The sequence below is a fragment of the Haemaphysalis longicornis genome, unplaced genomic scaffold, assembly GCF_048455015.1.
Source record: "Haemaphysalis longicornis isolate Haplotype H1 unplaced genomic scaffold, Haemaphysalis longicornis Haplotype H1 scaffold_12, whole genome shotgun sequence".
In the NCBI taxonomy this organism is placed as follows: Eukaryota; Metazoa; Arthropoda; class Arachnida; order Ixodida; family Ixodidae; genus Haemaphysalis; species Haemaphysalis longicornis.
In genome coordinates, this window is record NW_027526225.1 from 8547483 (window position 1) to 8574933 (window position 27451).

The 27451-nt window shown below is 47.1% G+C and overlaps 1 protein-coding gene across 1 annotated transcript; it reads left to right on the top strand.

Moving 5' to 3' along the window:
• Positions 1 to 4693: 4693 nt before the first annotated feature.
• On the top strand, positions 4694 to 27337 carry LOC144162385 (histone deacetylase 3-like). The gene is made up of 8 exons (XM_077692888.1): positions 4694 to 4842; positions 5297 to 5379; positions 7393 to 7535; positions 10756 to 10837; positions 16139 to 16309; positions 17583 to 17750; positions 21584 to 21919; positions 26103 to 27337. The coding sequence occupies exons 1-8, from the start codon at positions 4785 to 4787 to the stop codon at positions 26478 to 26480; spliced, it is 1419 nt and encodes a 472-aa protein (XP_077549014.1). The 5' UTR covers positions 4694 to 4784; the 3' UTR covers positions 26481 to 27337.
• Positions 27338 to 27451: the final 114 nt, after the last annotated feature.

Sequence of the window (27451 nt, forward strand, 5' to 3'; positions counted from 1 at the left end):
TAGCTGTGTGTGGGGGCTTTGGGGTACCCGATTATGTATTTGGCTCGAATTGTGGTGATCTCAAGAGTGATTGCTAACTGTTGCGCAGATGTATTTTTTGTAAGTACTCTCTCTGAAGAGAGGGTTTGTCCTGTGTGGTTCACTACCACCGGGGACCTGACGTTGTAGGGACAGTCCGCTGAATCTACAAATACGGTTTCAGGATTGTTGCCCTATTGTTTCGTAAGGGCCTGTGCCCTGGCCGTTCTCCTGGCCTTCTTGTTTGTCGGATCCATGTTTCAGGATAGTGGACTAGTGCGAGTTGTGCTCGTAGTACAACGGGCACATGCATGTATTCTACTTGTGTCAACTTGTAGGGGATTCGAAATTCTCTTAGAATGTGGCACTCCATATGGGGTTTTGGAGTATTTCAAATTGTGCTATCTGCTGTGCCTCTATGAGTTCATCGATACGTGGCTATGGAGGTCCAAGGCATCAAATCTGTCACTTGGGGTGTAGCCCCAGAAATACCTGGCAAAGAATAAGAATGTTAGTTGGCACAGGAAATGGCTTCATTGAGTTCATGCACAAAAGAAAGTAAGACAAAAAAACTCTCCTGCTTTCTTTCTCTGAATCCATTTGAACCCGTTTAAGCAAGTTCGAATGGGTCCAAAGCAAAACAGAATGGTGCTCGGGGGCCGAACCCCAAAGGCCGGCACCCGAACAGAACTCGAAAAATCCTGGGCCACCTCCACTAACGTGAAACCTGGGGAGGAGCGAAGCATGCAGTGTGTAAGTGTATTCTTGGTGCCTTGGTGTTTTGCCAACAGAGATGAAACCATTGGGAGGTAGAGGTATACAGCTTTGCTGTAAAAGTCTCAAGTCTTTAAAGCACGAAGCTCTCTAGCGCGAGGCATAAACGAGTGCCCCGGTGTTTTAGTACCGTGATTACATGAGACAAACGACAGTTACGACGTCGACAGGAGATGCCAACAGCCCCAGCCCCTAAAAGGAAGGTTGGTAGTAGTGCAAGCCACTGGAGTGCAACTTTTGGGCATGTCGGAGGTGCTGATGTTGAAGGCAGTAGCCCACAACACCCTTTAACAACCTCTTAGGGGAATATCACACAATTATCAGGCTAAAAATGGGTACACCCAGTGTATGTTGCTTCCCATCCTCTTAGCAACACAGCGAATGCACAATGAAGGCTCACGAACACCTAGTATTCTCCCTGGTATTCAGTTGAATACATCATGGTGGAGCCAAGTGGGGACAGGGAAAGAATTGGGGTGGATTCTATGCAGAGTAGTTTCTTCGTTTTTCAACTGTTTGGTATGAGAAGGGGAAATATTGTCTAAGGCCGCAGTAAAGCTGGGTGGCTCTTCGGAAGCCGACCAGTCTAACGAGGACACTTTGTAAATAAAATTATTTTGGAACACTACTGATTCCGCTATATTTTCTGTTGTTTTGGTATCGTTACCATTCATGTGCCAAAGCAACCTAACATTGCCAGAGCTGGGCAGAGATACTTTGAAATGTGTTCTGGAATACAAATATTGCGACACATGCATTGGACGCCTGAAATACAGATACTAAAATACATTGAAGTTTAACGCAACGGAACATTTCAGACATCGTACTATTGCAGGCACAGAAAAAAAGTATTCTGGAATGCAGATAAAAGATACAGATACTGACATACTTCATTTAATTCGATGACCTCAAGTTCTGAAATACATTCAGAATTAATACAAGCACAAAATTGAGTCACTAATACAACTGAATCTCGAAGAGAATTACATACCTTCACTCTCCACATGAGAAAACAACATTAATGGCACTTGACAGCTTCTCAAACAAGATGTCTTCCAGACATTGTCGATTTGGTCTGAGCCTGTGGCTTGCTAACGTGAGATGTCTCTGCCGCTGTAGAAAAGTACAAGTTAGTGTTATAACAAGAAAACGTCGCCTTCATGGCTGGAAGGTCCTCCAGCACGGCAAAATCCTTCCTCAGGTCATCGAGGTATTGAAAGACTTCCGCTTGAACGTGCATCTGCTCTGACCGTCCTGGTGTCGGCAAGTCTTCATCTTCAAAGTCATAGAAGCCGTGGTTCATTGCAGCTGATGACACCTTATCGCACGAGTCCATAATTTTCGGCCGCCCGCAAGAACAAGTTTTTGAAATGTGAAGCGTTCATTGAGGCTTAAGGATTGCGCGTTAAGCCATTGATCTCCACTGCTCCCTACCCGACTGACATGCATCCCATCGGCGCTTTGGTGGGCCAAATCCTGTGATTTCCTTTGAGTGACTACCCGAACCAACGTGAGCCAGAACACACACACGTTTTGTGGTGGCAATTATCTACCCGGCTGCCTCATCGGCACTGTGTCTGGCGTTTCAAGCTAACACTGCCAGGAAGCCAAGGAGATGTCAAACTGAGTGAGGGTATAGGAAAGCAGGCGGTATAGCTCCAACCGAGCAAAAAAAAAGCTTGGACATCTACGTCACGAAAATAAATGCAGTAAGATACTGGTACATGCCACAGTATCGCAATATATCCGACACACCGTAAGAGTATTCCACTACTGAGATACAAATGCATTTTTAAGTGTATTTCGATATTGAAATAAAGATACTCAAAAGCATTTCTGAGATACTATCGCGATATCCTAGTTTCGCGATACTGCCCAGCCCTGCGCCCTTCTCTTTTTTACGGGAACTTGGGGTCTCACTGAATAACTTGAAAGGAAGCTTAGGTCGTTCCAACGGGCTATGGTAAGAAGAATGCTAGGGGTCACGTTTAGGGATGAAAAAAAGCTGCATAGATTAGGGAACAGGCTGGTGTGGAAGACATTCTAGCTCAAACTAGGCGAAGAAAATGGACATTGGAGGGATAGGTCATGCGCGTAAGGGTGGACCACCCGTTTAACGGAGCAACTGCCAATGGACCGTAAACACAATAGAGGTCGGCCAAGGACTCATGGGATTTAGAAGTTTGGCGGAAAGGGTGGACGCAGCTAGCATTCGATAGGCGTGGCTGGAGACCTTTGGGAGAGGCCTTTGTCCTGCAGTGGGCACAACCAGGCTGATGATGATCATGATGATGGTGGTGAGCAGATGGTCATTAATAAACGAAAATGGTGTGGGGTTGAGAGACCAGGAAAGCGCCTTACAGTACAAGCCACGCGAGAGGGATATCTGATGAGTGCATGCTCATTCTTTAGAGGTGGCTCAAAGGTAGGTCGGAACATGTGCACATTTTTTGGACACCTCATCACGTATGAACTGACAAATAAGGGACATTCTTAGAATTCTGTGGTGGCTACCATCACCAGGGCAGGACTGACTGATTGGAGAACTTTTATTTGCCCAGATTTGAATGAAGTTTTTTGCCAAAAAACCTATGCGCGCTAGTCTCACCTGTTTCGTTCTTGAGGAGCGCGAGCCTTTTAGGAGAGCTCATCCCAGCGTCCGCATTCAGATGTTGATGCTCCCTATTTCGTGTAGTTTTATAGGTGCATTCCATTTCGCTGATGTTTGGGAGGCTGCTAATATTACGCATTCAATACGCCCTTTCACGCGGGGCTAGACAGCGTTTACGTTTCCTGGTGAACTTATCCTTGTGTTCAAGCTTACTCTTTTTTTTTTTTTCGAATGGTCGGCTCGAATGGGAATCACGGAAATTCAATAAATATTTGCTTTGTCCTGGGCAGTTCTCGAAATTCGTTTCCCAAATTTTACAGTCGTAGTTACGTCTTAGCTAATGGACACGCTGTTATAAGCTAATTCACATATAACTTATTTTACACAATTTTCGACGAACCCTTGCAGCCACCGAACCTGCTGCGGAGGCGTTATATCATTCGCTTTAAAAACAATTATTCCACTAAAGTCATTATATATCTAAAATGGGCAACCGCAGGGATCGGTCCTAAGGGGGACAACCCGTGCTCGGGTAACGCGAAAAAAAAGGGGGGGGGGCTAAGGAATCATTGCCATTGAAGGATTATTTTAGCCGATTTCGGAACAAAATGTGACCATTCTATTAGCTTCAAACAGTCTGAACACTAATTCAGAAACGAACGCCATTCATTTGAACTTTACCTAAAACACACATGATGCCTAATTATTGTTGACTACACGAATGACACTTTGGTCAACGTTTTTAGAATCAAAACGTCAAAATAACAATGCTTTTCGTAGCACCATTATGGCTAAGAATCCACAGATCTACTGCTGTATGACACCATCCCTCAGAGCTTTAGGAAGCGCGTTGAAGGTTAACTGTGTGCCCCTCTCTCTCTCTTTCCATAGGTACAGTGTACTAGACTATTCAGAACACTGTACCATATGATTTAGGAAGCTGCCTGTCTACATCCTAAGATGCCTGGTGCCGCTCCTTTTACTTGTGATTTACGCCGTTCCCTTGACTAATTTTTGTAATATTTGCCAATGTTATAGACGTAAACATTACAGCACTCAATGCAACTAACGGAAATAAGCTGCTGCGATGCATGGTTAGAGTAACTTCCATGGAGGTAATAAATTAACTTCAAATTTGGCGCTGGTGCTGAGATAGCGTTTGCTGCGAAGCTTAAAAAATTTTGAAACATTAAAAATATTTTAAAACTTCAGCACTCAAATTGCTTTGATAAAAATAATGCTCAGTTAGTTAAAATAGCATAGTTAATAATTATTTGTTGTTTCAGCAAGTTGTCTGCTGCCCTACGATCTCCTGGTCGTCTGTCTGGTCGCCATGGAAGCGTCGTTGTCATGTTGAGGTTATGGAGCTGCCGTCTTCGTGATGTCCAAGAAAAGTGTGATGTACTTTTGGGACCCGGACGTAGGGAACTTTCACTACGGTAGGTGCAGGACTCACTGCCACACCCAGAAGCCGCGAAAAACGCGGACCCTTGTTATCCGCGGGGACCTCGGGAACCTCGGGAAAAGATCGGAAGCTAATTGCTCGAAAGTGTGATCGGCGCTGACAAGACCTGACTTCCCATTCGTTTAATGAGTCGAATGTCAATTGGAATTACCATAAACTGCGCTCTTTGAAGTCTGTTTCGTCACTAACTGCGGCTCATATACTTCGTACTAGAACCGCTCAGGTATCTCTTACATTTTGGTCTGTCTGGTCACTTTCACAAGGTCCCAAGGTCTGAATCAGTCCCCGAGTTGATGAAAAGTGCTTTTCATGATCCTAATCAGCAGAAACCAGAGTTATCTTTTGTTCCACGCGCTTGGCAACGTCGTTAGTTTGTCGGTTATTCGGACCTAAACTGTTTTTTTTTTTTTTTTTTTTTTCGCTACCAGGTCCGGGTCACCCGATGAAGCCGCAGCGACTGTCGGTGACGCACAGTTTGGTGATGCACTATGGCTTGTACAAGAAGATGCAGGTGAGTGGGCACTCGGTGACGACCTTCACCTTTAAACTAACTTTCCTGGTATCACTTGGAAACGGGGTAAGGGGTTTGCGAGAAAGCAGTTGGTAGCTGCGTGGTTCAGCAAACGAAAGAAACGTAAAAATCTCGGGCCATCTCCACTAACGTGAAACCTGGGGAGGGACGAAGCATGTTTTTTCCCACGGAGATGAGGCCGTTGGGTGGGTAAAGGTATTCAGCTTTGCTAGCGAGGCGTCGGAAAACGAGTGTCCCGGTGTTTTAGTACCGTGACTACATGAAATGACGACGACGACTGGAGACGCTGACAGCCCGAGCACCTAAGGGCTTCGCCCCGAAAACTGCTAGTACAATCAAACAGTGCTGTACAGAACAGACACAGTATAGAACGGGCTGTAACGAAGTAATGTGTATAATGAAATAATAGTGATTTCCCTTCGTAATATTGGTAGCACATAAATACAGTGGGTATAAGAAGAGGTGGTTGTAAGAAAGTAAAATCTGTTGCACTGTTAAATTTCTGTTATAGTGAGGTTTGGACTGTTTGTATTGCAGTTGCTAAAGTTTAATTTAGAAAGCGTGTAGATAAGAAGAGGCAGATATAATGTAACATCTATTGCTTGTATTCACTGGCGAGGCGCGCATGCAGGCAACCGTGTGAGTGCGCCATCACTCGTTACATCGGGCTCCGTGGGATGGCGGTACTTGTCCATGCTAAGCGCATGACCGTGCTGCACGTTACATACTCTACCTCGCCGAACGCAAAGTATTGATTGCATCGAGTCCAGTGTGAGTGCGATTAATAACATCTTTGTTGACGCCACCGTAGCGAATCGGATTGAAACGGAGCAGACGACGCACGCCGGTGTTTTTTTTATTCAACGTGCGGGTGCAGTAGCCCAAGCTGCGCCATGTCCGTGGCGCATCGGCCATGTCTGTGGCCATTTGCAGTGTTTCCAAGCGAAGAAATTGACAGCTAAACTTTTCAATGAATACCACCTATATGACGTGCTCTACTCGAAGCCGGATGGTCTGGCAAGAATGTGCTGGGTTAACTAATTCGCACGTACATCACTTATTTTGCATTACCCGTTTTCACTGAGCTCTGTAATTGGCTGTGAGAAGTTTGATAATAAGTGGGAATGTTTAAATCGATATGTGAACATTTTGACATAGTGGAGACTCAATGTGGACACAAGAAGAATAAAATAGACAGACCACAGTGCAGCTATCCATTTATTTTCTTTGTCTTGCGTTTGTTTCGAGTCTGCACTACGTCAAGGTGTTCAAGAACTACTGTCAACTAGCCCCATTGTCGATCCTTCTACCGGATATTTGAGGGATGTAGCGAACCGTGAGGCACATTATGCCGTCCCAAGATGAAGCGCCAAGGGACTGTTGGAACATCGTGATGAAGCTGTCAAAATATTACCAATGACAGCAGATCGGATCCAGAGTAAATGTGCCTGGTTACGGCTCACAAGCAAGTACTTTAGTGCCTGCTGGCAGCCTAAGAACAGGCGTAAGTTTTCAAACTATGAAAGTGCACATACCAGGATGTTTATTTTCCCTTTTGGTAGGTGAAGATGTAAAGTATATTCGATAGGTAAAAATATATTCAGTGTAGGAATCGAATAAATAAGTGGGAAAGCTAATAGGTAAATAAATGAGAATGGAGCAGAAGCTTGGCCTGATAAGGACTCTACATGGGGTGTGGTGACAAAGAATCGATTTTATCAGCTTCAAAGACTTAGTGTCCAGCGGGAGTTCTGCTTCAATTCAGGATTGCGACCTTGGAATTTCAGTGTAAATTAGCTACAGCGCATTTACGGCGGCCAAGTAGTCAGAGCCTCTAGTGATGTTTGAACACGATCGGTAAAAGTGTGTCGTAAGAACGCAGCTTTTCGTTGCAACCCTCCTCCTCTTCCTGTCGAATTGTTCGCAACTGTGGTTCCTATCGCAAGGTGCTACCTGGCTCCCAACAAGACGTCTCCCTTTTTGCGGTTGCAGGTATTCCGGCCGTACCGTGCCAATGCCCACGACATGTGCCGCTTCCACTCGGAGGAGTACATCGACTTCCTGGAGCGCGTCACGCCCCAGAACATCCAGACCTTCACCAAGAGCCTCAGCCACTTCAACGTCGGTGACGACTGGTGGGTGCGGTTGGCTGCTCGCTTGCCCGTCTGTTGAGTTGACGGAGCAGCGCTCGGATAACGTATTTTTGCACCTATAACCCGGCCCTGCATATACCGTATTTACTCGCGTAATGAACCCTCCCCCCACTTTTCTTCTTGAGAATTTACTTTTTTTGTCACTTTGAATAGCAAATGGTAGCGGGAATATGCTTTTATCTCAGCATGGTTGCTGATGTCGTAAACGATCGGAGCAACTTGATATCACGCTACAGTACGCACAGAAATGCTAAAAACGCATTCCAACAAAAAGAAATCTCAACGGTAGCTGGAGTGCGAATGCCGTGGCTCACAATTAAAAATTGCGCGGTTGCGTAGCGCCACCTGCTGAACACAAAAACGGACCTTCTTGCGCCACGAAAACATTGCGGCGTGCGAACAAAGCACAAAACGTACTCCGCACTCCTTCCCTGCTCTTTGCTGTACCGGCTGGTTCTAGCGGCGTGCGAACAAAGCACTAAACATACTCCGCACTCTTCTGCTCTTGCTGTTCCGCGATGTTGCCATTATGCTCCGTGGTTTTGTTGTTCAGCTGTGTTCTTACCTTTTTTTGCACTCCTGGAGCGCGCTAGTATGTGAGCTACACAGCCAATTTTAAACTGAAGGTAGTGGAGCATGCGTTGATGCACAGGGAAACCGGGAAACAGGGCTGGGTGGCATTTCAGTGTTGACCCAGTGCATGCGAGACGTTTTTGGGCGATAAACAGGGATCCCCGTGTGTTTCGTGGCCCCAAAGAAGCGAAGTTTTCTGGTGTGGGAAAAAAAAAGTTTTAGAGCGCCTTGACGGCGTGGAAGATGGTGCGCCGCGGGCCGAGAACGAATGTGAAGCCGCAAGCAACTTGAGGACAGCTCCATGGCGTGTAGGGGGCCACTAGCATGTTGGAAATAAAAAAGAAGTTTAATTACACAAACCTACATGTTTTTACAAAAATGGTAAGGCTCTGATAGCGCTAGCAGCTTTATTGTATGAAATTCCAACTTTAAAAAAATCTGTTTAAATTTTTCCCCGCATAATAAACCCTTCCCCCAATTGGGTTCATTAAGGGGGGACACTGGTCTTGAGGACATTTTTGTTATTTTTTCACCTATGTGCTTGAGATTTACACATTGAGTGTATTTCAACACCCTAAGCACAAATATGCAGTCAGTTTACGTCTATGGGGTGTAAGTTTAGAGTTGTGCAACATGTTATGTCACTCCGTTTCGGGCAATTTTTTCATTATGTAGCTATGAAATTTTCAAATAGCTTTTATCCCTTTGTGCTCTAGAAGGACCAGGGAGTGTAACTATACCACGCAGTAAATTTAGCATGGTTTCTGCAAACGCTGTAAAATTCGTAAATGTCAGATCATCAACTTACAATGTTTTTGTAAAACTAACTGCATAAAATCTTGTGCCAGCAAAAGGAAATTCTGTAATTTTGTGGTTTTATTGCACTGTTCAGTTCATAAGTGTTCGAATGCAGCAAAAATGACGTAAATCGAACCAGTACATCCCAAGATATTGTACCCGACAGCTGACCATGTGGGAAAAAAAATGGTTCTGAGAAAACAGGGCACGAAGTTTGCAAACATAGGCAAAAATGGTCATTTAGGCGACTTCAAAGGGAGACATCTTTGTGAATACTTACGATACAGCTATGATATTTTGCAGGTACATTTTTTGGGACCTGTAGACTGCAAATAAAATTAATACAGAAAATTGATTTTTTGGCAAATTTTCGGTCCTCAAGACCAGTGTCCCCCCTTAAGCGAGTAAATACGGTAATCCGCACCCCCACTTTCAGCCCGCCGCAAAAGAAAAAAATCCTCGCATATTGCCTGCACATTTGATACAGGAAAGGCTGCAGCAAAGCTATTGCTCAAGCAACACATCGCAAAAAAAGCGTATATTTAGCAAATAGAATACACTGACTGCAAGGCGAAAGTCATAATTCACTCAGTGTCACTGCTCTCACTAGAGCTATCACTTGAGCCACAGTCCTCACTACTGTACACAAGGTCTACCTTGTCCTTGTATGTTTTGCGCAATCGCTGCCATGGAAGGCTTAGTCAGCAGGACTGCGTATGAGCCTCACGGCCCAACGCGCATTGCCGTGAAGCTGCGCTAAAGGAAAAACCCTGCGTATTATCCGCATCCCTACTTTGCCACTGAATTTTTTGAACTTTTGGTGCAGGTTATACGAGCGAAAGTATCGTATGCAGCTCTATCCTGGTGCTGTGACAAAGGGGGACCTCTGACGTCAGGCAGCAAAGAATAACAGACGAAGTACAGAAAAGTGGTTTGCGGAGATTTGAAAAGCATGCACAGATAGCGTACGCTCGCTACAGTAGTGTGAGGCCTGTTTATAAAACAGGGCATGTCTACGTGGCAAAACTGTGAGTATGACGTTTCAGGGAGCTCCAAACATGCAAAGAAACTTGTCATTGTTACGTTATCAGTTCTTGCAAATGTCAGCAGCTGCGTATTGTTTGTTGTCACAAACATCTGGCCACAGTGCACGTTTTTTCACGTCGTCCACCGTTGCTAGCTTTTCCAAACTTTTTTTTTTCCATCGATGGAATGGCGCCGTTCTCTTCAAGGCCGTCACGACTTCGTGAGCCGATTCAAATATGTGGGCTCATTGTCCGGATGACCTGCCGCGTGTTCGTAATAATTTTTTTTTTCTTTGCTTGGTGGATTTGCCTCTCTCTCTCGTTGCCTTGCACATTTTCTTGTTGCACGTTATGCTGGTTGACCTAGCACACCAGTGCTAGAGTGCTAGTGCCTAGAGTTAACGCAGGGTTCAGCTCCCCTCCTCGAAGGGGAATAGAACATAAAAAAAAACACACACACACAAACACAACATTCTCCGGAACCTAATGTGCACGATTCTTGCCACAGCGATTATGACAGTGAAGTTCAGTTATTAATTACTAGCCGCTGCTGGACTGTGCGAATGTGTAGGTCAGCAATTTTGGGAGCCGGCGAAAAGCCCGAAAATATGCTGTGCTGCTCTAACAGAACATGTGCTATTAATATTAAACTGTCAAATTCCCCCCCCAAAAAAACACACGGAAATCAGATCTCTAATTGAACCGGAAAGCAGACTGAGAACTCTTATTTTGAGGTGAACATCATTGTGGCACTGCTTGTGTGTTTCCAGCGCTGATTTCTGCCTGCCTTTCTCTCAAACTCGCAGCCCCGTGTTCTACGGCCTGTACGACTTCTGCTCGATGTACACGGGCGCATCGTTGGAGGGTGCCGTCAAGCTCAACAACGACGTGAGTGCCACCGGAGTTCGGCCATCTTAGTGTGGCCGAAGTTTGGCCCGTGTAAAGTGGCCGAAGTTTGGCCGTGTTCTTGCTCGTGTGACGCTGCAAGAACGGCTGCATCTTTAACAACACCTAGTTTCAGGTGCAAGTAAGCCGTCAGATATGTGGGTAGGGTGTAGACAGGGGTGAACCTTTCATAGACTGCAGAAATCAAAAGTACACCTCTTCTACGGATACCTTTTGCTCACAAGTATTGCGATCTAGAACAAAAAGAACAAAAGAATGGGTTCATCCAACAATGAAACGAGGTAGTGCTTCAGAGTTTTGTTTTGACAGTCGGGGGGGGCGGTGAGACTGCCAAAAAAGGTAGAGGGACAACACAACAGCACAAAAGGAGGAAAAAAGTAAAAAAAAATACTCAACACAGTGAAATAAAAAAAAAAACCTAAGAAAAAGATTAATCCAACATTTAAAATAACTTCAGGATGCTTTGCTGAACTGTGCGTGGCCGTACAATTGTTTTGTTCTTTTTTCTTTTTTTTCTTTTTATTATTTTTTTTTCACAAGAAAATTGCGAAATGCCTGATTATCGTGTTGAGAGCAGACGTTCAAGCAGGATATGGTTTGGGCGTAGCTTGCGAAATAAAAAGAGTCGTGTTGCTATTTGATTGATGTTCGGTAATGTTAGTGGTCCTGTATATCACCCCCCCTTCCCCCAATAAAAAATTCTGGTGGGGGCTTGGCCTCCCCCCCTGCATGCACAAAAGATACCCAGTGTCCAGCATCTTCCAGTGCCCAGTGAATCCGCGATGAGCATTTTTTCCCCCCAGAGCTTGAAGGAGCGCGAGCAACATCGCAGTTTTTTGTTGACCAGACTGGAAGCAAAAATTAGGTGGAATCACTGATCACGAATTATCCCCGCCCGAGAGTTAAAGGATGCCAACACAGAGACAAAAAGAAAAATGGTAGCAGGAAGCAAAGACTTAATCGGCTGCTTCAGTCTGGACTGGTTTTGGCGGTCGCTGTTGAAGCATTTTTCAGGCAGTTGTCATGGCAAGGAAAACATTTAAGGGGGGACAGTAGTCTTGAGGATATTTTTGTTTATTTTTAACCTGTTATTAAGCCATTAAGTGTAATTTAGCATCCTTTGCACAAATATGCAGTCAGTTTTCGTCTGTGTGGTGTAACAGGTTAGGCCATTCCGTTTCGTGTAATTTTTTCATTATCTACCTATGAAATAATTTAATACTCTTCCTCCCTATGGACTATAGAAGCAACAGGGAGTGCAGCTATGCCAGAGCAGTAATTTTAGCATTTTTCCTGCAAACTCTGTGAATTTATTAAATGTCGGGTCATGCATTGCCAATGTTCACGTAAGAGGAAGTGCACGAGATCTTGTGCTAGCAAAACGGAATTCTGAATTTTCGTGGTTTTACTGCACTGTTCAGTTTTAATAGGCTTTCAAATGCAGCAAGAATGATACAAATTTGACCTGTACATCCCAAGATATCGTGCTTGACTGTTGATGTCACGGGAAAAACGGTTGGTTCTGTGAAAACAATGCACGAAGTTTGTAAACTTCGGCGAAAATGGTCATTTAGGTGGCTTAAAGGGTGACAGCCTTGTAAATACTTACAGCACAGCTATAATATTCTGCAGGTACATTCTTTGCAACCTGTAGACTGCCAATAAAGTTTATACAGAAAAATGATTTCTTGGGAAATTTTCAATCCTCAAGACCAGTGTTCTCCCTTGAGTTTAGGGCGGCAATTTGTTTGGCATAGCGTGCCAATTGATAAAAAAATTATACGCGAACACTTGGTAGCACTTGTGTGCAGTGTTTTGGCCTCGTTGTTGGGGGTGGCTTGGTGAGGTGTTACTGTACAAGCATATTAACTCTTTCGCTACTGCGCCTATCAAAATCGATCAATTTGATCGGTACTTTTGGGAGCGCCTTTTCATAGTGTTCCAGGCATTTCTCGAACAAGTAAAGCTGTTCGGAGTTAGATCAGAAAATGGCCTCTCAAAATCAGTTTTGTTTTCATTTTTGCTATGTAAACGGGATTTTTGACACACTTTTGAATCACCTGGGTATGGAAAAGGGGCGTGGTCATCGCGCGTCACTGCTACCAACGAAGAATGCGTGCAACTCGTAATTACTCTGCACCAGCGCTTGTTTTTTGCTATCAGGGCGTGAATGGGGAACTAGCAAACGATTTTCAATCGTCAGGTTCGCGCTCTGACAGTAATAATCCCAGAAATCGGCTGAAAATGTCAAGCAGTGCCTGGTTGCAAAGCTACTTTATGATTTTAGGCAGTTTTATTGCCTTTGCGCACATTGTTCTAAGTACTGTGGTAGTTCTACTTACCCCAGGACCATTCGCAAACAGTTTACAACAGTTTCGGTTTCGTTTCTGCATCGCGAAATTCATATTTAGCGCTACTACACAGTTACCCAACTTCAAGGCTACCTGCCATAACGCCTGGAGCGTCTGCGACCGATCCTCGAACAAAGCACGGCGCTCCTGATTTCCCCCACCCTAACCCGATTTCTGCGATAAGAACTTCAGATGCAAGTCAAAAGATCACACCCAGTGGCCAGATATCTGTTCCGCCGAGGACAGCGCTTCAAACCGGCCTTACACTGCCAGCTGTTCGACTTCCAGTTTCGTTTCCATGCGAGGGTATATCCGGGTGTCTAATGTTGCTGCTTAGTTGAACTGTCTATTCGGACGGAGTCTCCGATAAGTTTTCGTACTGTTTTATTTGAAAAATGTTAGGTGGCGCTGCAATAGAGGAGGCTTGTTGTGCTGATCTTTTTCATCGCGCAACTGCTACTCGGCCAAAGATCGCAGGGCACGATTCTAGCTTATCGTACCTCATTTTTGCGAGCAAGGCTACAATTGCGAGTAAGAAGATGATAATAAAGCTCAGCTTTATGTTTTGAGAGATAACTGACCGTGAACGACAACAAGCATCAGCCACGGCGTTCCGTTTTCAACTTCATGCATGTTTTTTTCCGCATCGCGTGCTAGTACTAAATATTGTGCTCGCTGTAAATGAAAAGTCAGCCATTGACATGATGTTTTTACTTTATGTGGGGGCAAATTGGTGCCTCTGATAATGACAAACCGTCAGGTTTATTCCAGGAAACCACCCGAAATTGCACATTTTGAATTGGAGGTTGGGCTTCACCGCATGACACAAGCACCGTGCATGCTAACATTTTTTTTTATATCTGACAAACTGTTCCGCGCAAGTTGACATTTTTTCTAGGGCATGTTTTTGAAATGTTTCCCTACAAAATGTATATTGTAATTTTTTTCTACTACCGGTGGTTTGATAAACACAACTCCTTTTTTATCATTTTTTTCGACAACTTCACAAAAATTTTGATTTTGATATTTTTTTTTACAACTGTGATATATAAAAACCTTTAAAAAACTGGTGTTATTGGAAAAGCCGTTAAATAATCTGCATTTTGGGTTCCTGCAATTAGTGCCTAACCAATTTTTTAGCAGGAAAAAAAATGTTTTCTTGGACCCCTAAAATTAGTCAATTTTCCGGTGGTAGCGAAAGAGTTAATAGCATACAGTGAAATTCCACCCAGAAAATGCACACAGATGTGTGTGTGGCCTAAGCCAGATCCGGTGTGATCACAAACATGGCAAGCTGTGTGAGTTGGTGTGTGATCACTTTTGAAGAAAATCAGCAGGCAGAAAACGAAAATGGTGAGAAATAGACACAGCCTTTTTACGAAAAATACACATGCAGTGGAATCTCGATGATACGATTCTGGGTGATACAAATTTTGGGATGATACGAATTTCTGAGAAGGCCCGGCGAAATTTCATTGTTTGCAAAATTTTGCATTGTTTGCGAAATTTTGTCTGTTACGAACGGACCTGCGCGGCCGGCGGTTAATATGAACGAGCCGGCGAGGTGCCCGACTGCCGCGCGAGCAAGCGACAGTGATTTACGGGCTCTCTCTCCCCTCTTATTCCAGGAATGGCCAGGCTAAGTTCTTTTCTGTTCGTGAAAATGCGCCACACATGCCACAGGCACACTGACGCCACCACAGGACCACCCGCACGCTGCACGTGGCTGGCAGCGGCGACATGGTGGAGGCTTCGGCCGCGAAGTGGTGTGGGGCGCTCGAGCGACCGCTTCTGACTGTTCTTTAAACTGCTGCTCAAGGCACACACGAAGTTGCTTGTGCGGTAACGGAGCTGAGAACGTGGGCGAAAACGGTAGTATAAAACATTATCCGCGCCGCTACTGAAAGCGCCCATGAAATACCTGCTGGGGTAGTAAGCCTAAACATCTCTGGTGAAGCCAGCCGGCTGTCTCGAGCGCTTCGAAACTGCCGCCGTGATGCATGCGCCTCCCCATTGGCACAGGTTGTCTAAGTCCTCCCACTGCCACGCGCGTCACGCGAGGCAGAACCTGCCATGGGCACGGAATCATCGACGCGGGCGTGAAAAGATCGCACACACAACGCCGACGCACGCGAATCGCGTGCAAGAACGCGACACGCGGTTTTTGTCTTGACTGAAGCGGCATGTAGTGAGCTTGGGCACCATCAGTGAGGAGATGAGGGCAAAGTTTCACGCGCTCCAGAAAGGACTACTCGGCGAAGTAGTTAAGAAAAGGCAGAAAAAATCACGGATTTCTTCCCGCGAAAGTAAGGAAGGGAATAAACGAAAACTTTTTTTAATGCTAAATTTTTTGGTCTGTGTTGGTTCATACTAGTTTCGGTTGATACGAATATTTTTTTGCCAACCCACAAAACTCGTATCATCGAGATTCTACTTTTTCTCCTACCTTTTCTCCTGTTTTCGTTTCTTTGCATGCTGGTTTTCCTTTAAAATGTGCGTTCATACTGCTTTCTGTAGGTGCTATTTCTTATTGGCCCAGTGCAAACTGTAACAGTTAAATTTTTGTATCACCCTCCCCCCCTCTCTCCTTGCAGTGTTTTTACTTGAAACCTTGGAAAGTGTTTTTCCCACTTCATGACCTCAGACAGTGCTGCGTTTAACTTTTTTACGGTCTGCCTTTCGGAACGTTTCCTTATGAAACAGCTAATGAAGGTGGGCTTTCATTTGCACCTATGAAACGAGGACACAAGAAAATTTTTAAGGCATCCGAAGGTTGTAGTTCATTCGTGACCGCTGCACTGTACAAAACCTGACAATACTACAATGAAGTCCATTTAAAGCTTGTGACAGAACAAGATGGCTGGGTTTTGCTCACGAGTCTTACGAACCCCTGTGACCTGAGAGCTTGTCGTCTCCTTGTTGCCCGGTGCAGTGTTGTGACATCGCGATCAACTGGTCGGGCGGTCTCCACCACGCCAAGAAGTTCGAGGCGTCGGGCTTCTGCTACGTCAACGACATCGTCATTGCCATCCTGGAGCTCCTCAAGTACCACCCGCGAGTGCTCTACATTGACATCGACATCCATCATGGCGACGGCGTGCAGGTGCCTGTTCGCTCCTTCTCTCGGGCGTTCTCCAAGGTTTCATCTTACCCCCTCTCATCTTCGTGGGGAAGCAAACTCATCTCCGTGCCTTTGTTCTAACCCAGTGCGCATCTTAGACAGTCTTCTATGCAGGACACCGTGTAAAGGGATCCACTGAAAAAATGTCAGAAATATCGAGAAGCTTTCAAATTTCATGCTGCAGTGATATAATGTGGGCCAGCACCAAGAACATGGTGATCAGATTGTTACCTGCACGTTAGCATTCGAGCGATACGATCAAACAGAGCTAGAGGCGCCACTGCGATTGCCCAGTCATGTATTTTGGCGATGGCTTTAGTCGGAGGCCGCAAATTGCACAAACAAGATTCTGTGGTGACACAGAAGAGTTGCCGGAAAGCGACTTGCTTCATTGGGTTTCCTTAATACGTATTTAGATTATTTCGTTGAAGGCTGTGGTGAAATTGGTATTAGTACTGTTTTTGGGACGAAGAAGCACTCCTTTTTAATTGAAGCAGACTTGCATTTTGTCTTCATGGCCCCTTGGACTACACGGTTTTGTCTCGCTTCTGAACCACTTTTCGCTCGTCTCAACGGAAAAGGAATCAAAGTTGTTGGCAGCCTACCCAGTGTGTGTACCCCCTATCTGCCTTCTGTGTAGATCCCCTATCTGTGTACCCCCTATCTGCCACGCAAGGCAGAAATGGCGCTTTCGAAATGCCGCAGGAAGGCTCCAGCCGCGCAAGAAAAAAGTGGCGCATTCGAAATGACGCAGAAAGGCTCCAATCGTGCAAGAAAAAAATTACGTGTGAAATGACACAAAACAGCTCCAGCATACGAAATTAAAGCAAACGCAAAAGGAGCAGAACTCCCGCTGGCGCAGTGTCAGGCAGGGGGTGCGCGAGCACTGCAAAGGCGGGAAATTTGAAATGCAGCAGTGAGCGGATAATGGCGCTGCAGCCCATTATGGCGAATCACTGCTCTGCACTTCCCACAGCTTTCACATTGAGTGGTACGGCTTTAGAATTTTTTTTATTCATGATCGATGCGTGTAACATCTTATCTAAGAGCGTTCGTTTTTCGTGATATTCAAGTGACCGTTTCGACACAATGGAAGCCTGGTTTCACGCATGCGTCATGTGTCTGGGATCTTACCAGAGATTTTCGGTCGACCAGCCGATCTACGGGGAAACGCAGCAGTTTTTTTACAGTACGCCATCAATCCCACTGAGAAAGCTTTTGCTTCAACAAGCGTGTTGTTGCTGTGTGTGTGCAGGAGGCGTTCTACCTGACGGACCGGGTGATGACGGTGTCGTTCCACAAATACGGCAACTACTTCTTTCCTGGCACGGGTGACATGTATGAGCTGGGCGCCGAGAGCGGCCGCTATTACTCCGTCAACGTCCCCCTCAAGGAGGGCATCGACGACGCCTCCTACTTCCAGGTACCAACCACTCGAGGACTTTCATACACGCCAGTGTTCTACAAAGCAGGCAGTGTTGCGATACGTCACTCTCCGGGCTAATGCGTCAGTTGGGACCAAGTGAACACCACACGCAAGCACGCCGGCATCTTACACCTGTGATCCAGTTACATGCGCATTGTTATAAATGTAGACGTAGGGAAAACACAAGTAAAACAGTAGCTGGAGAATAGAATCAAATGGTACCAGTTGGTCCAGTTCACTGCGGTGTGACCCGCCACGGTGGCTCAGTGGCTAAGGCATTGTGCTGCTGAGCACGAGGTCACGGGTTCGATTCCTGGCCGCGGCGGCCGCTTTTCTGATGCAGGCGGAAAGCGAAAACGCCTGTGTGTACGAGATTTCAGTGCACGTTAAAGATCCCCAGGTGGTCAAAATTTATCCGGAGCCTTCCACTGCAGTGCGCCTCACTGCCTTTGTTGAGTCGGCGTGTTAAACCCTACAATCAGTCAATCAAATCAACGCTACGGTGTGTGCGTCTCGGCTTTTACTTTCCTCTTTCAACATACAGTGGAATCTCGGTCATACGAATCTCAAGGGGCGGCAAAAATATTCGTATCACCCGAAAATTCGTATCATCAGAAAACGAGAAAAAATGGAAGAGTGCCGCGCATGTGACAGGCGGCGGCAACATGGAGTCGGCTGTTGCCGTGAAGAGGTGCAAGTAGCTTCAGCGACCGCTTGTAACCTTTTGTTAAAAGGCAGCTCAAGGTGTAAACTAAATTGCTCATGCGGGAAAGAGCTCGCAAAGTGGGAGAAAACTGCGCTATAAAATATCATCCGCGCCAAATATGCGCCGCGGAGGTGGCCCAGAAAGCTGCTGCGAGCGCTTCGAAATTGCCGCCATGAGGCACACGTCTCCCCATTGGCACAAGTCATGAGGCTCCTCCCACTGCCGTTCGCGGCAACGTTGGCGGCAACCGAGGCTGAGCACGGCCGGGCTAGGGCGGTGGCGTGCGCTGTGTCGATACCAACTCGCGCACGCGGCCGTGGGCAGAGGTACCACCCCAGCAGAGGCTGGCGCCGGGGTGCCGGCCCGAATCGTCAACGCGGGAGTCAAAAGAACGCGCGCTCACCTTCGACGCGACGTGCGCACGCGAACCGCATGCGTTTCATGCGCGTCGGCGTTGACGATTTCGCCCCCGCGACAGATGCTACCTCGCTCGGAAAATGACGCCCGACGCGCGCCAATGGCGAGGTGCGCTCTTCATGGCGGCAGTTTGAAAACGCTCCGGACAGCCCGGTGGCCCAGCCGGAGATGTTTAGGCCTAACACTCCAGCAGACATTGAATGGGCGCTTTCACTACCGGCGCGGATGATGTTTTATAGTACCGTTTTCACAGCTCCTTTACCGCTCAAGCAACTTTGTGCGTGCCTTGAGCGATATTTTAGAGAGCGCTTCGAAGCGGTCGATCGAACTCCCGACACCACTTCGCGGCCGAAGCCGCCGCCATGTTGCCGCCGCCGACCGCGGCGCGTGCAGGTGGTTACGCGGCAGGGTCAGCGCGCCTGTGGCGTGCGCGGCGCGTTTTCGCGAGCAGAAAACGCTCCATGCGATTCACGCTCAATGCTTTTGTGCCCGCGCGCAACCAAGGCCGCACGGCCGCACCAAAACTCCCGTCCACGCCGCAGTCGTCTGCTCGCGGCTCCCGTGTTCGTATCACCCGCACCGGAGTGGTAAATGCGTACGGATCATCCGAATTTTTTTACATTGCATGCAATACATTTTCGCAGGGGAATTTTAAAAATTCGTATCACAATGAAATTCGTATCAACCGAATTCGTATCACCGAGATTTCACTGTACGTTTGTTGTTACCTGCTATGTGAAATGGTGCACATCGGAATTGGCTAGATGCAGCATGAAACTAAAATTGCTTGTTTGTCAGTGGACTTGGTCTCCCGATTGATTGATTGATTGTGGGGTTTAACGCGCCAACGCAACGCAGGCGATGAGGCGCGCCGTAGTGGAGGGCTTCAGATTGATTTTGGCCACCTGGGGATATTTAATGTGCTCCGAAATCTCGCACACACGGGTGTTTTTGCTTTTCGCCTCCATCAGAAAAGCTGCCGCTGCAGCAGGGAATCGTACCCACGACCTCGTGCTCAGCAGCACAACGCCTTAGCCACTGAGCCACCGCGGCGGGTGACTTGGTCTCCCTGGCATGCCATATCACCGTGCAGTGTGGTGCCTTGATGAGAAGGCGTTTGCAGAGTCAAGAAACTTCACAGCGTCAGTCCGTAACAATTTTACGGATGAGGGCATGTAAAATTCCTAAATGTTCCCAGTTCTTTTTCAATCAAAGAATCGCAAACACAGTGCAGTGATAGAAACACGGTTGAGTAAAGTCATGTTTACGGTAACCATGTCACTACGAAAGAGGCTGCGTGTAAACAGTAGCAACGCTGTTGGTTTTGTTGATTGCGTCAAGCGTGCATTTGTGAAGTTTCTGCCTACTTCACGGATACTCTGTGCACGGTATGGGGATGAGGACACAAGCTTTTCCTATTGCTTCATAACTACTACTGATAGTTATTTTTCAATCTCAAGACATGCAGCAATCTTTTGCGGCTTCTCATCACCGCAACAAGCAGCCATTTTTCAATGCCATGAAGGGAAAGCAAAGTAATCGGGACATTTTGAAGGTCTTCTGGAGTACACCCACAGCAGTGCAAAGTTTTTGTTTTACTTTTTGCATTCATTCCTTGTTTAGGCTTTTTTGTTTTTCCTTTCATGTTCTTTTCCTGCATGCAGTGCACACAAGCCAGTTGTCACTTCGGATCGGTTTGCGGCTTTGGATTGAGCAGTCATGAAGTTGCTACGGCTTTTTTATAGTCCCTAAAAATTTGGCTAGTCAGCCGTCCTGGCCAGTTTTGCATTACAATCGCAGAGTCTCCCAAATGGAACTTGTCTGATAAATGCAGAAGCAGCTCTGTACACCAAGCGCTTAGAGGCGGCTTAGCTGTTCCGCTCACAAGCATTTCTGGAAAGACAGAAGGAAACGTAATCAGTCGGATATGAAAGTGAGAAGGCTCTCGAGCGTTTCTTTGAATACCATCCTAAAACCCCATGTTTTGCTATGAAACACTGTACGGAGAGTTCCTTCGAATTCAGCTTTCCTACATCACATGAATGCTTTGCTCAAAAGGCATCTTTTCAGGCGCATTATCACCAGTCTTGCGAGAAAATATAACACCCTACGGCCTTTTTGATAATACCATTTTCGCATGGAGCAACAGTGTGACACACCAAATATGACATAATGATGAGGTCGTTTAACTTGTAATTAAAACAAAACAAAAGGTTTGGCCTGGTAAAGCCATGGAGGGCTTGAGTGACGGAGCCCGGCAATCATAGAAGCCGGACACACTAAGAAAGTGCATGGCAAAACAAAAGCAGATAAGAGAGCAACAAATTTGAGCAATTGAAGCGTTTGTAAAGATACATGGCAAATACTTACAGAGTGGGAGAAGCTGGCAGTGCATTTCGTATCTATTCCTGAAAAACTTAGTTTGTGTATTGAATTTGCACTAGAAATGTCGCCACGGAGTTGGTTGAATGCAGCCGGAACCTAGTACAGTCTCGTCCTTTAGTCCATACCTTGTATTGCAACGGGGAATCAAGTAAGGCTGTTTTGGTCAGAGATTACGTTACGACTGACGGACAGAGGGGCATTGTCGTTCGTTGTTTACTCGTTTGTCGTTTACTCCCATTTGGGAGTAACCGCCCTGTAGCACCCATTCGAGGGCGTCTCCTCCGCTGACAGCGCCGCCCCCTCCATTCTGCCGACGCTGCAGGTGTTCAAGCCGGTGATCCAGAGCGTGATGGAGTTCTTCCAGCCCAGCTGCATCGTGCTGCAGTGCGGGGCGGACTCGCTGGCCGGCGACCGGCTGGGCTGCTTCAACCTGAGCATCCGCGGCCACGGCGAGTGCGTCAAGTTCATCCGCGAGCTGGGGCTCCCCCTGCTGGTGCTGGGGGGCGGGGGCTACACGGTGCGCAACGTGGCGCGCGCCTGGACCCACGAGACGGCCCTGCTCCTGGACGAGCCCGTGAGCTCCGAGATCCCGTACAACGAGTACTTCGAGTACTTCGCCCCCGACTTCACCCTGCACCCCGAGGTGGTCACTCGGCAGGTGAGGGGGGAGGGGGAGGAGGAGGACGTCTGGGCGCACGGGAGGCCGTTGCGGTGCTGCCTTCGGAACATTTCGTTCCAAGATGGGTACAAGTTCGGCACTTTTGGTGCTATTCAGAATGCTAAAGGTGCTGCGAAAACAAAATACAACATTGTTCGGTTTGGAAGAACTAGCCTTTGGTAACTTACTCATCTCCATTCCAGCTGCGAAAGATGCTTTTTTCCCCGAGAAAACTCGCGAAATATTAGAAAACTTTCTCAAGTTTTGTTCCACGGTGACGAGACAAGGGCAGGAGTGATGTGCCATGGGCCGGCACTAAAAGTGTAGTTGTCGACGTCAGCATTCAGTGATGCAGTGTTTCTCAGCGATGAATTTGTTCAGCAGTCTTAATTGCACAAACAAGATTCTCCAAGGTCATAGAAAAATCTGCCCTTCAGATGGCTTGCCAACGCCGCACCTCGCAAACCAGTTGGCGATGGTCAGTTGGCGAGACGCAATCCCAAGGGATTGTGATGTAGTGGATCGCATCTAGGATGGTGATGTTGAGCTCCACATCTTTTCGCTCCAGCTTTGCTAGCAGATGACACACCAAGAGGCTCTTGAAGTGATACTGTGTGCTCCGGATGATGCCCGCGTCCAGCGGTTGCAGACGGCTCGTCGTATTCGGGGGCAAGAAGACGAGCTTAAAGTTTTAGAGGGTGGCATTTTTCGGGTGGGCGGTGAATTTATCCACGGTTAAACTGATATTTCTGTTTGGGCTGCCCATTTTTCGGTCAAGCTGTGTCTCAAGAACTCAGTGAACAAGGCTGTTGTCATCCAGGCCCTGCAGTTGGCCTTGTAAATGCGAGGCAAGTGGCCAACCATTTTAAAGCAGCGAGGCTTTTTTTTTTCTTTTTCTGAACCATCAGAATTGCAGCAAAACAAAACAGTAATTCTCTCTCTCTCTCTCTCTCTCTCTCTCTCTCTCTCTCTCTCTCTCTCTCTCTCTCTCTCTCAATTCTGCCTGCGCGAAAGCTCTAGTCAACCTGTAATTACGTGTGCTCTGTAGGGGAAATATTGTAAGCACTGGTGGCAGCGAAGGTGGCGCAGACATTAACATCCAGCCACTTTGTGGTGGTTCTTTACTGAAGGCTATGTGCTGCTGGTGGCTCTGCACCAGCGCCACATGCTTCCAAACTCTTATTCGCCTCTCACCCTGTGATCAGCATCTTCGGCCTTCTCCATTCTTGCCCAGGGCCCTCTCATCCAGAGCCAGGTTCCCCCAATAAAGCCACGTCCTGTGCTGCCTCACGTATTTTGAACGGTGCCTCAGATTGTTTGAGCGATGCATTGTTTCGCTGTCAATGCATCGCTCTTCCTGCGGCTGTGCTCTGTCTTGCAGTGAGTGTGCGATCTTCACTCGGTTGCCTGACCAGGGGAGCTCACGACATTTGTGAAATTTCTGCGGTGAACACGAGGGGAAATACTTGTGTTGGTGAACCATCTGTGCCGTAGAGTTTCATACTAATGTACACTAGAGGGAAATCTGGCGCCACTGTCTAGGGGAGCCACGCTTCAGCGAGCGTTCCGTCATGTACCGGGAAGGCACGTTCCACTTGTCCTTGGCATGGCTCACGAACAGGCTGAAAAGTTGCCTCCGGCTTAAAATATGCGACAATATTGCTGCAGAAGATTAACCGAATTTGTTTTGTTATTATAAAATTTAAGCTCCAGAAAGTTGTGTTTTTCAGGGATTATTTAGAAGCTTCATGCAAGATGAACAAAAAAACAATGTTACCCCTTTTTGTTGATTTTGGCTTCGAGACGAAAAAGAATCCATGTGGCTAACCAAGCCAAGGAGGTGAGAAACGTCGCTAGCTGCAATGGTGCCGCCTACGGCGGCCCGCGAATGCAGCGCCTGGTATGAAACTCTATGGTCTGTACCGCGTCTTGACAAGGAGATAGTGTATATATCGTGTTGGTTTGTGGTATAACGACATGCGATAGGCGACTCGATATTGAAAATGTGTCAATTTTTTCTTTTCATTGCTAGTACCGTATTTACTTGCATAATCCTCGCACTCGCGTAATCCTCGCACCCCTAATGTGAGCCACCAAAACTTGAATTTTTTGGTTCCTCGCATAATCCTCGCACCCCCAACTTTGCAGCGGCGAAAGTTGCCCGCTCGCGAAACCCGCATGGTGCATGCGCTCTCCAACACGCGCCCTCCCCCGCCGGCTCTCCGTTCAGCGGAGAGCGCTGTGTATCCAAGGCCATCCAGGCGCCCTAACAACCTGCATGGCTACTCCCTAGCAGGCGCCCTAACACGCTACTCACACTGTCCTTGAGCCGGTTTTGCGCATGTTTCGCGTGCGCGCAACTAGACGGTGTTCGCGCAGCCCGCTGTCGTGTCGTCGTGTCGCCGTCGTGGTCCCGCCGTTGAGCGGCAGCAGTCAGTGAGTCACTCGCGTCAGTGGTGGATAGCTCGCTGCTGTTTTGAGAACTTTTTGATCTTGTCCTTGGTGCCGCTTCGCCATGGGGAGGAACGCCAGCTACACTGCCGCTTTCAAATTGAAAGCGAAAGAGTACGCGATCGAACACGGCAACCGTGCCGCAGGCAGGCACTTCGGCGTCACCGACTTCGACGTGCGTTACTGGAGCAGGGCACGCACATACGACGACGAGATAGGGCGCACGCCAGAAAGCAAAGGCGGCAATTTCATGATCACTAATCGACGGGAGACTGTGTACGTTGTAAATAATAAAATAAAAAGAAATAGCTGCTGTTGGCAACACTGAGCTTACCTATACAAAAAACGACCGCTACATTTAGCGGGACTGGCATAAGGCAAATTGGCAACACTGTGCACCGCATTTTTTTTTTTTCCCGCATAATTCTCGCACCCCTAACTTTGCATTGACTTTTCCGAAAAAAAAGTGCGAGGATTATGCGAGTAAATACGGTATGTTTTCCTGCGGCAACTGCACTCAGTTGTTCATTCGCGCTTGTCTTACGCAACTCCCTTCTTTAGTCCTGTGTTTGTGAAGTTTGCTTCATAGTAACAAGGCCCATAAACAAGCCCTGCTAGCCTTTGGTTACTCACTCAATGTTATTCCATCCCCGAAGGCTGTTTTCACCAAAAAGATGAGAAATATTGAAAAGTTTCAAATTCTTCGCTTTTAACGTCGGCCGTGGTAAGAGAAAATTCAGTAATGGCGGAAATGCTGAAAGGGACGGACCACCGATTTTCGCCGCGCACTTGTTCTATAGCTCATATGAAAGCCAGCATTTTATTTAGTTGAGTAACCGCAGGCAATTTGTAAACAAGTTGGTGGAAATCATTTTAATTTGGCACTAACTTGCCAAAATATGAAGGGTGGCGATTCGTGGTGTAGAAACTTGACACTACAATATGTGTCCCGGTCACATGACCTGCAAACCTTGCAGCTACTGAAACTGCTGAAACGTTCACTCACTTATTGAGAACCTTTTAACATAAAGTATGTGTGTACGTATTATTAAACATTCTTTTGAAAATTTTAGAGACATGCCGCCTGCTGCCACTGGGTTGCTCTCAGTGTGGCTAACTCCACGCCCCCCAAGTCAACAGCAGCGGTCAGTAAGCAGACCCAGTGAAGGAGCTTTGACGATTCGGCCTGCGTCATGGGTTTTTCTTCTAAACGCTAACGGTAGCTTTAAAAAAAAAAAAAAAAAGACGTGCCCGGGGAAAACTGAACTGGCAACCTCCAAAACATGAAGCCAGCATTCTACCTATCATCCATCTCAACAGATGGCTCCTTCTAGCAAAATAGACTAGTCATTAAAAAAACCCCGTAAAGGAATAAGAAAGCCTGCAATTCACAATTTCTTTAGCTGCAGACAAATTTTTAAATACCGCTTTTCATCTCGCATACAGACAAATGTTTGTTGCCGCACTACTGTATGTCGTGGTTGCCAGCATAATTCTTGGGGGGGATACGTACGACTCGTAGATCTAAATATTCCGGTTTAAAAAGTTCTAGGGCGTTATCTGCAAAACCGTTTTGCGTTAAGGTGTTTTAAGGGATGCCCTTTCATTTGGGATAGAGAACATGTACTCAACAAAAATCGGTTGTCTGTCCCTTTAAAGCCTCTGCATCATGGGGAGCTGCCAAAGTCTCCTCCCCCGAACGTCTTCCCCTTCTTCCTTTTGGCCACTGCAGGAGAACGCCAACAGCAAGCAGTACCTGGAAGCCATCGTGCGTGCCGTGGCCGAGAACCTCAAGTGTCTGGTGCACGCACCCAGTGTCCAGATGCACCACGTGCCGCCGGACATGTTGCCGTGCTCGCGCAAGCCCCCCTCCCCCTCCGAGGGGCTCGTCGTCACGCCCCCCGCCTCGATGACGTCGTCGTTGCCGGGCCGCTCGTCAAGCCCCATGGACACCATCGCCCCCACGGGAACTTCGACGGGGTCCTCCGCGGCCGCCACGATCGTCACGACGACGACGACGACGACAGCGCCCTCTAGCCCAAACGGCGCCACCACTCCAGTGTCGTCGTCGGGGAACTCGACGCCACTGGCCACCACCATCGAGGCCTGACGATGATGTGCACCGTGCTTGCTTGCTGGACGGGCTTCCGCCGCGTGACTCTCTCGCGTGCTTTACTGGGTGATAGCGTTGTCGCGTCATTTCTCTCCCCTCTTTATCTAAAACGGGTGTTGTCGCGTGTTCTGTTTGTCTCGAATTCAGCAGGCGCGCATGCAGCGAGTGGGAACTAACGGACAGCGATTGAGAATTGTTTTTTATTACTATCGTATTGCGGTGTGGGTAACAAACGCCGGGAATGTAGCCGTTGTTCGAGGCACTTCTGCTGACATATGTATTCTGATTCGTGAATGTTTTTTTTACATTTTTGGAGGGGAGTGGTGCCCTAACTTTCCTGTTTTAGTGCATGTACGAGAATCTGTTCGCTGTTGGTGTGAATAACAGGGTGGATAGAGTGATTGCTCTCATTAGGTATTCTGAGGCGAACAATCCTGGTTTGTAATTTGGATTTGTGCTTGGCGTTGATCCACACACCTCCGGTCCGATTAGTGTTCCGCACAAAAATTAGTATTGTGACTTTTTTTTTTTTTCTGGTAACGAGGCAACGCTTCTGGAAGTGTACAGAGCAGCAGAACTAGTACTGTGCCAATGTTTGCATGTTTCTTGACAAATCCTGTTTGTTCAGTGTTCAGCTCAATTTGCAGTGCACTTTCGATTGTAATACTGTCGAAATATTTGCGTCTTACGGACATCGGAAAATGACGAATAGTAATAAAAACAAAAGTTTCCTTTGGTGGAAGCCACGCGTAAAGTCCCCGAAGTTCTTTCGTACCCATTTCGTCCCCAACGTACTTCACCAAACATGTAAAAAGGGTGCAAGCCCTGCCTGAAATAAAATGTTTTCAGTGATACTTGTGTGGTATACACAGGGCGTCTACCAATTCTACATTTTAAAATTCCCCGACTTTTCTAGGTTTTCCCTGACAATTCTAAGCATAATCCCCGACTGATACGCCTGCTCAACA